At 40.6% G+C, this 13,542-nt stretch overlaps 1 protein-coding gene and 1 long non-coding RNA gene across 7 annotated transcripts in view; one reads left to right on the plus strand and one right to left on the minus strand.

Moving 5' to 3' along the window:
• The window catches only part of LOC130678955 (uncharacterized), a 183,215-nt gene that overhangs the window by 162,659 nt on the left and 7,014 nt on the right, over positions 1 to 13,542 (minus strand). Inside the window, exons 3-5 of one of the 2 annotated variants that reach the window (XR_008991934.1) lie at positions 8,112 to 8,435; positions 7,861 to 8,032; positions 7,643 to 7,745 (exon numbers count right to left, since the gene is read on the minus strand). This is a non-coding gene — a long non-coding RNA (uncharacterized LOC130678955). Of the gene's footprint in view, positions 1 to 4,624; positions 7,746 to 7,860; positions 8,033 to 8,111; positions 8,436 to 13,542 lie in introns of those variants that run through there. The other variant, XR_008991933.1, reaches the window with a different exon arrangement.
• Positions 9,464 to 13,542, plus strand: part of IGF1 (insulin like growth factor 1) — a 77,349-nt gene continuing 73,270 nt past the window's right edge. The window contains exon 1 of one of the 5 annotated variants that reach the window (XM_036891119.2): positions 9,464 to 9,824. In XM_036891119.2, coding sequence (XP_036747014.2) covers positions 9,762 to 9,824 — 63 coding nt within the window. In that variant the 5' untranslated portion in view covers positions 9,464 to 9,761. Of the gene's footprint in view, positions 9,825 to 11,462; positions 11,643 to 13,542 lie in introns of those variants that run through there. The other 4 variants (XM_036891121.2, XM_036891122.2, XM_036891120.2 and 1 more) reach the window with 4 other exon arrangements.

The raw sequence follows: 13,542 nt of genomic DNA on the forward strand, positions 1-13,542 counted from the left end.
CTAGATAGCCTCGTGGGGAAAACAGATGCCCTCACCAAGCAGCCCCAGCCTCTCTCCGAACTTTGCAAATACTACGGCTGCCTCTGGATGTCTGCTGCTTTCCAAAGCACTGGCATGGGTTTAACAACCTTGGCACCCTGCAGAGAACTAGCCAGTCCGGGATGTGGGATTGCTACCTTGATGGGAACGCAAGCTGGGAAGGAGCCTGCCAGTTGGATTGGCAGTGCTCTAGCCACAGCAAGATCCAAATCTGAAGTCACCATTTTCCTTGTGAGGAATCAGGGACATAAAGCCAGAGAGCAGCTGATGAAAGGGAACTACTTCAGCTAGTATTCATTAGCCAGGGGAAGAGGGGAGAGAAAGAGGGGCAAAAAAGAGCACAAAGAATAACTGGGAACAAAAGGCCAAAACACCAGTCAGTGAACAAACAATCTGGTTAAAGCATCCTACCTTGGACGGTAGGAACAGCAGCAAGACTTTAGGAACTGCCCCTAGTCCATCGTGAGCTCCATTTGGGAATTGTTAGATAGGAAAAGAACTTTCTGAGAACCCCCAAGCTGCACTGATCCTAAGGCAGGTTGAGGGGGGTTTGCTATATTATCCATCTCACAACAACGTACAGATGCTTCCCTAACCTTAGAAAGTATAGACACCAAAGACTGAGTTTACTTTGACCTCCAATACTCTTAAGAAGTAGAGCATAAGTTGTCTTACATGGGAAATGTTAAGGCTTCTATCTCATCAGAGCAAAGTTTCTCTAAACCAGAGCGGCATTCGTAGGTAGACGTTTTGCAGTATGAGTCACTTTACTGCAGTTGCCCATATCTAAAGCTACAGTAAGACTGTACCTCAGAAAACCTCTCCTCTGTTCTTTAACTGGAAGGGTATAAGTGTAACTGACTTCCTGTCTGAGGCAGGCTATGCCTGAGCTTCTGTCTTAGACTCTTGTGCCCCTTGCTTCTCAAGAACAATGGTGTATTTCTGCAGCTTCAGTTGCTTGTTTATTTTATTAGAGGCAATATAGCACAGTGAAAAATCTGTAGGGACTTGCTTTCTTCTCTGAGCAGTAGCTCGGACTGGAAGTGGTAGACTAGTAAGCACAATCTTTCATTATTACTCTACCCTAAAATGCTCCAAATATGGCTGCACCAGACTCCATCCTAAGTTATCTCTGAACTTTTCAGATTGACTATTTTGGAAATGGCTATTGCAACTATTCTAAACTCATGTCTAGAGTTAATTATCCCTTTATTGAGCACTCATGATAGTGTAACTTTGTACTGTGGGGAGTGTAGGGATTATACAATAAAACATTGAAAGAGATCATCCATCTACTGAACTGTGTGACCATGCAGTGCTGTGTATTAGATCAACCTTAATTTGAATCCTGGCTCTGTAATTTACTAGCCATGGGACATTAAGCAAATCATTTAACTTATCCTAGGTCTGTTTTATCCTCATTTATCCAATAAATATTTTTGAGAATCTCGTATGTTCCAAAAACTGCACCAGGCATGTTGAAATGAAAGTGGAGGTAGACTAGTTCATCGAGGCATGTGAGAGTTAAGTGACGTAACTAAAATAATATGAAATACAGAATAGCATATAATACTTAATAATGCTAGTGGTTATTATTATTAATTAACAAATATTCATTGAGAGTCTATTAAAAAACAAGTACTATGCTGGGGCTAGGGACATGCTGGTATCATAAAAGTAACAGGTTATGAAGGAACCATGATGGGCATTAGCAAGAGAGAGGCCTGTTAAGGAAGGGATTTTGAATGTGAGGAGAGAGACTTGGAAGTGACCAAGGGACTCTGAGGAAGTGTTAAACATGTAAATATGGCATTTGAGGAAAGTGATTCCAGCAACCAGAATTGGCTAGACTGCCATGAGGGAAGCCTTTGCAATATTTCTATCCAGGAATTCACCAATCCAATCTAGAACAGTGCTGGACAAACTGAAAGGAGGAGGCTGAACTTTAAAGACATTATAAAGGAAGGTGGGAGAATGAGAGCAAGTTTGAAGAATGTGTGCATCTAGATGTCACATAAGCAAACCAAGACTAAGACAATAACCACTGAGGCTCAAAGCTTTGAAGAATAAAAAGGTAAGCCAAGTCACTAAATACACAAACACACGAACGCATATACTCTACATTTTTAGTCAATACTAAGGACAAATAGTACCAATGATGTTTCAAGTAACTGTTTTGTGAGACTTGCCCTGACTACAAAAGTAATACCTGCTGAATGTGAAAAAATATTAACTTGAAAATACAGAAAAGTATTAAGAAGGTTAAAATTACTTGTTACACTGTCACTCAAAGGGCCATGCCCCACAACTCCTCATAAGGCTAGGCATAGCGTCAGTCTCTCCGGGCAAACACATGTGGGAAATCTTGCTCTCCATTTTGCCAAAGGGTGGGCCATTGCCCCACCCCAAACACCATCTTAGGCCTGAAACATCTCTCTATTGATCTAAACAGCAATTTTTTTAAATAAAAGAATGAACGTACTTATTACCTAGAGAAACTAAGCAAGCTGTTTAAATGTGTGAGTTGCCTGTGTTTGAGTGCTGTGAGTGTGTGTGTGTGTTATTAGGCACAGTTGTTCCACTCAGTGGAGGGAAAAACAAGACACTGTTTATTTTTCTTGCCATCAATGAGCAGCATCTTTGTAAAATATTGATGATATAGCCAAAGCAGGCACCCTGTGGCTTCCTTTTAGCAATTACCAGGGAACAGTTAGTGAAGGAGCCAAAGGTTTAAGAAAAATGTATGGAAGGAAAACTTAGAATTGGAAAATGTAATCCATTAACTTGAGTTTTCTTTTCTGTAACTGGGAAAAGACTATAATAATTGTTCAGTTTTAGGGAGGGAACACCAGTGAGTGGACCTTTTGAGAACTGCTAGTGTGATGGTTGATTATATGTGTCAATTTGGCTAGGCCACAGTACCCAGATATTTGGTCAAGTATTCTAGATGTTTCTATGAAGGTATATTTTAGAGGAAATTAACATTTCAATCAGTCGATTTTGAGTAAAGCAGATAACCTCCATTAAGTGGGTGGGCCCTGTCCAATCTTTTGAAGCCTTAATAGAAAAAGACTGGCCTCCTGCAAGAAGAAGGAATTCTGCCAGCAGACCACTTGTGGACTCATAAGAGAATTATTCACTAAGTTTCCAGCCTGCTTCAGATTTTGTACTTGCTAAGCTTCCACAATCACATAAGCCAATTCCTTAAAATAAATAAATTGATAGATGGTAGATAGATAGATAGATGGATGGATGGATGGATAGATAGATAGATAGATAGATCCTGTTGGTTTTGCTTCTCTGGAGAACACTGGCTAATATAGTTGGATTTAAATATTTATTTTGAGCTGTAAAAAAACTGAAGCCTTCACCAAGGGGTACTGAAAGGGAGAAAAGTGTGTTGTGGGTATGCCTGAACGTCTGCCAAGATAATCCCCAGCACACTTTCATTCCGTCTCCAAGATCTGTCTTGGGCCAAGGATGAGATGTAGTCTCCAGGGGCATATGCTACCAGATGGGTCACCACTAAAGGGTCCCCTAGATCCTGTGTCTCCTCTTCAGTTGATTACCCAAACTCCTCTTTATGTAGGGAACCACAACAGGAAGTCTGAAATGTCCCCCAGCCGTCACGTATAGTAAAGAACTGAGACTGAAGGCTATGTGTTCTGTTCTCAACAAGCACAACAGAACTTCCTTAATTGACCCACATGAAGAATGGGATGCTCTGATGAGCCACTTTTTCTAGGAAGCCCAGGGCTCAGAAACAATACTTTTCTGCCTCAACCCTTATTGTGGAAAATTTTTATCACATGGAATCGTTTCATTTTTCCATTAAAATCTACTTACCAAAGTATAAACACCACAATTAAATCTTTCAAAACAGAATCTCTGGCAAGATCGTTCAGCAACCAATTCTTACCCAGCATTGCCCAGTTGACCTAGATTATAATGCAGTCTGGATCTGTTGTTACATATTTACCTTAAGGCGCTATGCCATTTCTGGAGTTAATCACAGATTTGGTTACATACAAATCTTTGTATACAAAGGAATCACGAGGGAATTGAGTCTGTTTTCCAGTATTGCAGCTATGGGAAGTCTACTGATGGGGAAAAGAGGAGATTAAAGGGCCTCCACAGAGCTGGGGTCTGAGCGCATGGCCAAAGCCTCACTCCCGCATCCCTGTGATGCCAGGAACCCCTTCTTCTTGTGCAACTTTGGCCATGCTGTTCCCTCTGCCTAGAATGGCCTTCACAGTTTTCTCATCTTACTGGTGAACTTATGCCTCAACACTTGACTCAAATGTTTTTCACTCTACCAAGACTTTTTCAACATCTCCAAGCTCTATGAAAGACTGGAATGAAAAACCAATGTGAGCTTAAAGGGAATCTAAATTATCAAGACACATAATTAATACATTTATATGGTGGCAGTTTTTATATCCAGGGTCTTTGTTTCCTGATTTTTCATTCTGGTTATATGTATGTCTATATATATATATTTATTATATATTATATATTATATATATTTATTATATATATTATATATTATATATTATATATTTATTATATATATATATTTCCCCCTAACATATGGCATGTTATATGCAGTGACTTCCAAATATCAGACATTCAAATGTCAATTACACATTTTTTGTGTCGCAACTGTTGACTGCCTGTAATATTATTTGCTTGCTTTAAAAATATTTATTTCTTAAATTGATTTTTAAAAAGCAAGTTACATGTATTTTTAAACTAAGCTTTAAAATATGAATTTCAAAAAAAAAAGCGTCATTTGTCCTACATAAGTTATTCTTTAAAACAAAACAGTTTTATTAAATTCTGGATCAAATCATTGCATGTAAAGACTTTGGCCTTAAAGTCTGTTTTTGTTTGTTTTGGGGGAATCTTTTTATTGTTGTCAAAAAGGGAGATTAGCAAGTGTTAGTTCAAGGCGCTGAAGACAGGCTAGTACCAAACCAAGACTTTCTTCTTGGTAAATGCAGGATCGAAAGAAAATCGAAAAGGGAACTACTGCCACACTTTCGTGATTCTTCAGTGCTGTGTCTTTGGCCATCAGTGTTAAGGCCTACATTTTTGAACACTGATGCGGTAGAGAGAGTGAAGAACGGACAAGGAGACTGGATTTGTGATCCAGTTTCCAGCACCTAAATTTGTTTCATTGAGCAAGTCACTTTTCTATCCCCTGATGCCATCCCCATGAAGAAGGTAGACATTTCACATTTGGAGAGTTTATTTTTTTTATATGAAATCGTTTGCCATTATCATCATTTATTTTCCAGATTTTGATTGAATGGATCATAATGAAAGATCTGACAAATGAGCCTGCACCAGGGGTTAAGTATTAGGACTGTAGCCACAGAAAAGAGATCCACGCCCCCATGAAGTTCATCATCATCTTTCTCCTCTTAGCACCTTTCCCCCTATAAACACTACCGTGAATCAAATACCTAGCTTATCTATTTTAAAAGGATTATTAAAACTAAAGATAAGTGCAGCTCGAAGTGTATTTGAATTGAGAGCTGTTCCAAACACCCCACTCCTCCCGAACTCACACACCTGCGGTTCAGATCGCGCCGGCGGTTTCCCTAAAGGCCACTAGGGGGCGCGCACATTTTTCGATTCCAAAGGAAAGCGCGGACGTGGGTGCTACCCCTGACGTTTGGAACTGGTGTTTTCTTTCCCCACTTTATCTTCAACTTGGAGCAATTGTGGTGAGCCCTCAGGTTCTCTCATTCCACGAAGCCATACTCGCCCCATGCAGTGATTCCTCGTCTGCCATTACGAAGAATTCTTTTGCTCCCAAAACCAGAACGGTTTTGCTTCTGACTGTTTTCAGTATTTGCCCTTTTGACATTTTTGAAGAAATAAGATCCAAGTTTATGTTGAAAAGAAGGCATTGATTTCTTTAATGAGAGGATTTCTTCTCCCTATTACTGTTTTTCCTAGCTGTGGGGAAAATGCTCCTCTAAGGATTGAAAGCAGCTCCTGTGAGCTATAGAAGATCTTTCTGAGGACTAACAGAGCTCTTTCTGAGCGGATCTTTTGGAGCTGACATTGGCGCCCTTGTTCAGCAGCATATTGTACTTTTGAGCTCCAGCCTTTTCCTCTGAGTTTCACATTCTGAGTTGACAAGCTCTTGATCTCAAGGAGAATATATCCCAGACCAACCCTCCCCACAAACCATGATCCGAGAGACACATCCAGGAGTTCCCGTAGTTCTTTGCCTGGTGGGTGGCCCTAGAACCTTAGACCATACCCTTTACTTGATCCCAAAGTCCCCTTACCTCCAAATATCCATTTGGAGCTTTTCCTAGGGGTTGGCAAACACATTAATGAAATAAATTGTAAATACACCCTACTGCAAACGGGTGTATGAGCTTCTCTGCTGTTGGCAAGGGGAAGGCTGGGAACATGGCTTGAACAAAAAGAGTGGGGACTGGGACCTGCCCACCCCTTCCTATAAATCTCAATCTGCCTGTTCTTTAAGATGAACAACTTTTTTTTTTTAAGAAAGGTGTCAGAAGTCTTGTGAGGCTGCAGCTTTATGCAAATATGTTACTCAAGAAGAAGGTTTTAGGGGAGAGTTATTTATATCCCATAGGCATTACACATGCAAAAGGTGAAACTGTGAATCTCTGAATTTCCAGGAGTGGATGTTCTCATGATGAGCGCATCCTTGCAGTTAGCTATTTTGGTGGCACACAATTCCCATAGCTAACTGTCAGATTGTTCAGGCAGGAGACTACATAATCATTCAGTAATTTTAGAATGACCCTGTATCTTTCTCTCCAGTGGGACTTCATGACCTGAACTTTTCCTGAGATTAGGTTTACTACCACCTTGGACTCTCTAGTAATAAAAAGGGGCATTCATTTCTCTTTTCCTAAACAGGTACAGCCCTCAGTTATTAAAAGGTAATCATGTGGCACATTTATTGCCATTTCGCTTTCATATTGACTCCTGGAATTAGCAAAGAAAATAGCCATTTCTCTAGGAATTATTGCCCTGCTCTGTGGCTGGCTCACCCTACCCAGAAATATAGACCATTCTCCACACTGAAGTATACAGTAATCACTTCAGGAAATTGCTTTCCCTATTGGAAACTGAGAGCTCACATCAGAATGTTTCCACAGCACAGCTGATGATAATTACAACTCACCGAAATTTCAGTTTTCTTTGATTGTGACATAAAAACTGGGACATAAATTAAAACCCAATTATCCTTTAAGGGTAATTGGGGTTATAAAACCAAGAGACTATGAGTCAGTGTGTCGCTCTCACAGGAGCACAGGGTCTGATGGAATGCTTTATGTTCTGTCTCCCCAGGCAGCCTTTCACATGAAAGGGTTGGGGATAAGGTGATCTGTGCACAGTGCCTACCAAGAGAGTCTGTCAGACTGGGTTACAGCCTTAGAGAAATGCAGGGAGCTTCTAGGACATCTTGGAACAATTACAATATGCTAAAATTGCCATGGGAAAGTCCTGGCCTTCACCTGTGAAGATGCGCAGCTGTGGAGCAAGGCAATCAGCACCAACACTCCAACTGGTACCTCTGTGTGCTTGGAAATTGCAGTTCTTTTACCTGGAAGACAGGTGCAGCTCTTCGGCTCAATATACTCTCCATCGTCAAAGTCCATGAAAGGAGGATGGACTTTGTTGTTCACAAAGGGCATGATTCACAAAAGCTGTAGAAGGAAAAAAAAAGATGTTTGGTAAATCAAGTCATAAGTTAAGTGCAAAAAAGGGAGCTCATTAATGGAAGTCTTGGGTTATTCTTCAGGACAGGAATTGCCCACACACCTGCAGCTGCCTACTGGGCCACCTCTTGATGATGTATTTATGTATACTCTTCAGGTCAAATCATATCCATTGAAACTTTCCTAAAGCCTCTCATGATGTGTCCCTCTGCCCCCACTCTGGATTTTCAGAAGGGTTTCACTTCCCTGTCTTTCTAGAGAATCTGTTACTCACTCTCAGGATGCACTGCTCATATTTTTTAAAGAGTACATACTCCTCATGTGACAATGACATTTTCCTCTGTATCACTCAACTGAAGGCTCCTGTGGGGCCTTGACTGTGCTGCCTAGAGTGGGCCATAGAGCAGACGATCACAAAATAATGTTGAACGTAGCCCACCACTGAAACAGTGTAACTCCAGATTTCTAACTTTTCTTTGTGGAGGGTAAACATTGCCACAAGTTATTAAGCACACAAAAGACTTGACCAGACCCAACCCGCTTTCAAAACCAACCAGGTTTTCCTTTGAGGGCACTCACCTCTGCAAACAGCTTTCTGGCTGCAGGACCAAATAAAGATCCAGACTAGGGTTTCCAGCAGACCTCTTTTCAGCTGATGCATCCATGTCATCGAGTCCCCTGAGAATCACGAGAGAGAAATGCAAGGTCCAGGTAACTTCCACTATCTCGGGGAAACCACACCTGGACAGACTTCTAGGGAAAGTGGTATGTCTGATCTGGGCTTTTGCAACCTCATTTCATCATCCACTTTCTTATCTACTATCTCGCAAAACCAAAGAGAAATTGGTACAGACTGTATCAAGAAAAGATCAAAACTTGATTGTCAATGGCAAAGGCAAGTATACATTATAAATAGCAAAACAGCTGGCTTGGACCATGTTGCCGGCCACTCGTCCAGTGGAGGGATTTGAATGACATCATAACCCTTGAGAGGGTATTGCTGGCCAGCTGGTGTTATTTAAAATACACAAAAAATCAAGAAACACACACACACACGCAGGTTCAAATTATGCAGAAAAACATGACAAGGGGAAAATGATTTGCTCCTGAAATGCCCTTCCCCTGGGGGATGATAGACAGCCTAGTAGAGGAAGGAAGAAAAAGATTTTATTTTTTCAGTTGGCTTTACAGCTCAGCAAAGTCTTTGCCCTGTCGTGGGCAAAAAGTATGAGACAGTGTCCTAAAGGGAGCCAGTTGCAATGCTGCCTGCCCCTTTTCTAGGTTCTAGGGAATGAGATCATTCCCTTTGCTTGGCAACTAGGACAAGCAGTGACCCCAGCACTGCCTTCCAATTTATTTACCCCAGTCATTTAGGGGTTAAAACTATCGGGTTTGCCTGAGATGGTCTTTTCTTCATTTCTTTGATTTTTAGTTTTGCATTTCCTAGAATATAACATTGCACACCCATCCCCTATTGTATATTCCTTTAATACTGGTAAGGTGCATTAGCAGCTATGTGTGTCTTCATGCCTAGTAGAAAGTTAATCAAAGAACAGATCCTTATTTTCTATGGCAGCATCAGTATTTTAATGTCTGCTAACCCTGTCACTAACACACATTCTTTTAAGGGAAAAAAATGCTTCTGTGCTCTAGTTTTAAAATGCAAAGGTATGATGTTATTTGTCACCATGCCCAAAAAAGTCCTTACTCGATAACTTTGCCAGAAGAGGGAGAGAGAGAGAAGGCAAATGTTCCCCCAGCTGTTTCCTGTCTACAGTGTCTGTGTTTTGTAGATAAATGTGAGGATTTTCTCTAAATCCCTCTTCTGTTTGCTAAATCTCACTGTCACTGCTAAATTCAGAGCAGATAGAGCCTGCGCAATGGAATAAAGTCCTCAAAATTGAAATGTGACATTGCTCTCAACATCTCCCATCTCTCTGGATTTCTTTTTGCTTCATTATTCCTGCTAACCAATTCATTTCCAGACTTTGCACTTCAGAAGCAATGGGAAAAATCAGCAGTCTTCCAACCCAATTATTTAAGTGCTGCTTTTGTGATTTCTTGAAGGTAAATATTTCTTACTCTTTGAAGTCATTGGGGAATTTTCTTTAAATTGTGTACTGTTTGCTTCTGCCTAGAAATGTTATTCACTTTAGAATTTTCATTGTTTCGGAACTGGGAGTTATTTATAAATTGCTGAATATGCAATTCTGTGGGATTTGAAAAAATAGCTCCGGGAGATGGATGCCTTTGCACAGATATCTGTGTGAGTAGAAACTATTGCAAGGTACTTACACTAAATCCTCCACTTCTGCAGGGCTTCAGTAGTGTCATTACAGAAGATTCCTTTAAATCCTGTCTATGGTTAAGGGCTATAGAACATGGATATGAACTTTTGGATTTTTTTTCTTTTTTTGCAGGTGCAGATGTTTTATTTTTAAGACCATGTCTGTGTGTGCATGAGCATGTGTATGTGTGTATGTGTGTATGTAACTTGCCAGGACTTTTATTATAAGGCATGCCATATATGAGGAATTATATTTTAGATGATATTAAAGCTTTTAAATATGATCTTTGGAGCTAAGGTCCCAGAACTCTCTACACTTATGCCCAGAGAGTCCAAGTTAGAGTGAAGTTTAATTTGCTCTTTGAAAAAGAACTCCTTGATAACTCTTGCTGACCTTGCATATTCATATAATTTAAACAAATGCATACTGTATATGGAAAAGGAAACTTTCTGGCAACTGCTTGTCCAAGTTGTCTCTTTTGAAGAGGACTTTCATGGTTGAATTTTGGACTTGGGGTTTTGTGCTGTAAAACTCTGATTTTATACTTGGTGTTGTGAAGTCTCTTTAGGTGAATTTGGCTGCCATTGTCAATGCACCGACTTCTTGTTTCCAATCACTGGCCCTAGTTCAAGTTTCCATTCTCAGCAAAATTATATCCTTCAAGACTTGTGTTTTTCCAATTTGCAAGCACATTTAAGCTGCTGTCACTGGTTCCAGATGCAATTGCCTGAGAGCTCAATTCATAAAATGTCCCTGCCACTGAGGACAGTATTCATTGACTGCTTTCAAATACTCCACCACTAGGATTTTTCTTAGTCAAGTAAGTGGCTAAGGAGTTAAGGACACATCCTTGTCAGGCACCTGATTCTGCTGTGCTTGAGATGCCAAGACAACATGCTGTCTACCTTGCTTTAAAAAGAAATGAAGTCAGTATACACATACACTATGTGGTCTGATAGCTAGGGGCTTTGTCTCCCTATTTTTAGATGATCATAAGCGAGGTTGTAGAGTACTGTCTCTGCATTAGTTACAAGTCTGGAAAACTGTCTCCAAATGAACTTTTTTGGACTGTTCAGAAGTAGAGCTAGCAATCAGTTGTTACTTTTTCCTGTACTTGGAGTAAGAAATGGTTTGAGGGAGCTGCTTGGTCTTTTAAATGTCGTTCAGTGAGTAAAGGTGTCCTGCCTAGAGGCAGAACTCCCAAGCTGATTGTATTGTGAGTCTCAAGATATTTCCAAGTGTTTGAGTCAGAGGAAAAAGGGTAAGAGAGAGGACTGGAGCTTGAGTTACTGCTCGGACAGCTACAATAGACACACAATGGAAACTGGTGGCTTGACTGGGTGGCGGGGTGGGAGGGAAGATTGACTCAAATCCCAGCTGTGCAATTTGTTCATTGTTTGAATGGACAAAAGGCAGTTTACCCAGGCTCATAGCATACCTGCCTGGGTGTCCAAATGTAACTAGATGCTTTCACAAACCCCACCCACAAAGCAGCACATGTTTTTAAGTCCTCAGTTTTCTATTCACATCAGTCTCATAATACCCACCCTGACCTGCTGTAAAAGATCTGGAACAAACAAAAATGGTTACACCTACAGTGAGTATTTTCTTATGACTATTGCCCTCAAATTTTGCTGGGCATTTTCATTGTAGCCCTGACATCTGGAATCAATTGATATTCCATTTAAGATAAAAAGAAAGGTCTTTTAAATTTTGGATTTGTGAATGATATTTGATAAAGAGTGTTCTGAAATCTTTTTTTTCTTCCTCTTCTCTTTCTGGCTCTTCCTTCCTTCCTATCTTGTCTTTCCTTTCTGTCTCTTCATTTCTTATGTGTTTGGCAAAATAAAAGGCCAAGGACATGAACATATGGGGCCACTTATTTCAAAGTTTTAACTCCTAAGCAAGTTCGTTATTGTTTTTGGGGGAACATAATGTAATAGTCTCTGGTTCTCTGTAAGTGGAAGGGACTGTTCCCTGAACTGAAGGAAAATGCCCTCGAGGTTCTGACTTGTCCTAGAACTATAAGTGCTGATATTTATCTGGCAACATAACTCAGGGGCAAAAAGGAAATCTGTGAAAGATAAATCTTACATTGTTAAATGCTGGAATTCATATGTATTGCTGGGTTTAAATGTGTTACATCAGACTTAACTATTAAAAATACAGTTTTGAAATCTAATGAAGCTCTCAAGTTCAATAATGCTGTTAGTTAAGTACTGGATTTCATGAGAACTGAAGAACTTGAAGGCATTTACAACAGCAGGCACTTGACCTTCAGCATTACTATACACTCAACAAAGAAGGGAGGGATGGAGAAATAGGAGTGGCAGAATATCATACATTCTAGAGCTGGCCCCTTGCCAGAATGTGGGGTATGTTCTCTAAGATCAGTTACGAATTTGCTCTTTTGAAAAGGGCAGTTTAGTCCACTTGGGTTGGATTTGTTGAGGTTTCCACTGGAAATACTGGAGGGGAAAACCCCCCACCGATTATTTTATAACTAAGAAAAATGTGGCTTGGATAATAACTTGTTTCTAGCAGTGCCAGTGGCTTCAGCTACGTGGGTGTGGAGGAGTTCCATGAGAAAATGGAAGAAATGTCCAGCTGAGCTTTCATCTTGATTTCTATTTTATGTCCATTATTTATGATGATTGCGAATAGAGGGGTGTTTCCATCTTCAAGTGTTTTACAAGCATTAACTAAGTATTTACATTGTGTTATGAGAGTCTGGGTTTTAGGATTTTTTCCCATTTGCTAAGCTGAAGGTCTGGCCACAAAAATGGAAATCTTAATTGAAATAATAGAGCAAACTTTGTCACTGATGTAAAGAGCCATTCAGTTGAGAGTTCATGAAGGGCGAAGAGGGTGGTCAGAAAATAAATTACTGAGTCTGTTTCTCCGAAAGCAGTGGAGTTGAATGGGCCTGCCACTGCTGGGAGGTTCAGAAAAGCCTGTCTTCATAATGATAGCTTCCAGCGTAATTCCACGGCCCTTTTGATAGCATCCCTCACTTAACACCCTGTCAGGGACTCTCCCAATGCCTCTGACAGTAAATGCATCTGAGAGATGAAGCTACTCACCTTGGGAGGCTTCCTGGAAGAAACCGTATCTTTGTGCCACAAGTAGCAATATGGAAAAACTTTACGATCACCTTAGTGTTATTTCTCCTACTTAGTGTGAACAGGGAGGCTTGAGCCACAGGAATCCTGCTTGCTGGCAGGGCTGTCTGTCACTGGCTAAGTCAAGCCAACCAGGGGCCCTTCGGGATATTTTGCTATAAAATGGATATAGTGACACAGAAGTCCCTACAAGAGATGAAGTCAGAATTCCTGTGACTGAAGAAAAGGCTCTTGCAGGTTTTATGCCCAGTGCCCTGTTCACGGAAGGCACCATCTGCACATGTGTTGATTCGATACTGAGCTTGACACAAGGGACTTTAGGATGCAGAAGAAGTAGGGTCTACTTAACATGAGTCAATTTCATGCCTAAATCCT

The sequence above is a fragment of the Manis pentadactyla genome, chromosome 10 (genome assembly GCF_030020395.1).
Source record: "Manis pentadactyla isolate mManPen7 chromosome 10, mManPen7.hap1, whole genome shotgun sequence".
Lineage (NCBI taxonomy): Eukaryota > Metazoa > Chordata > Mammalia > Pholidota > Manidae > Manis > Manis pentadactyla.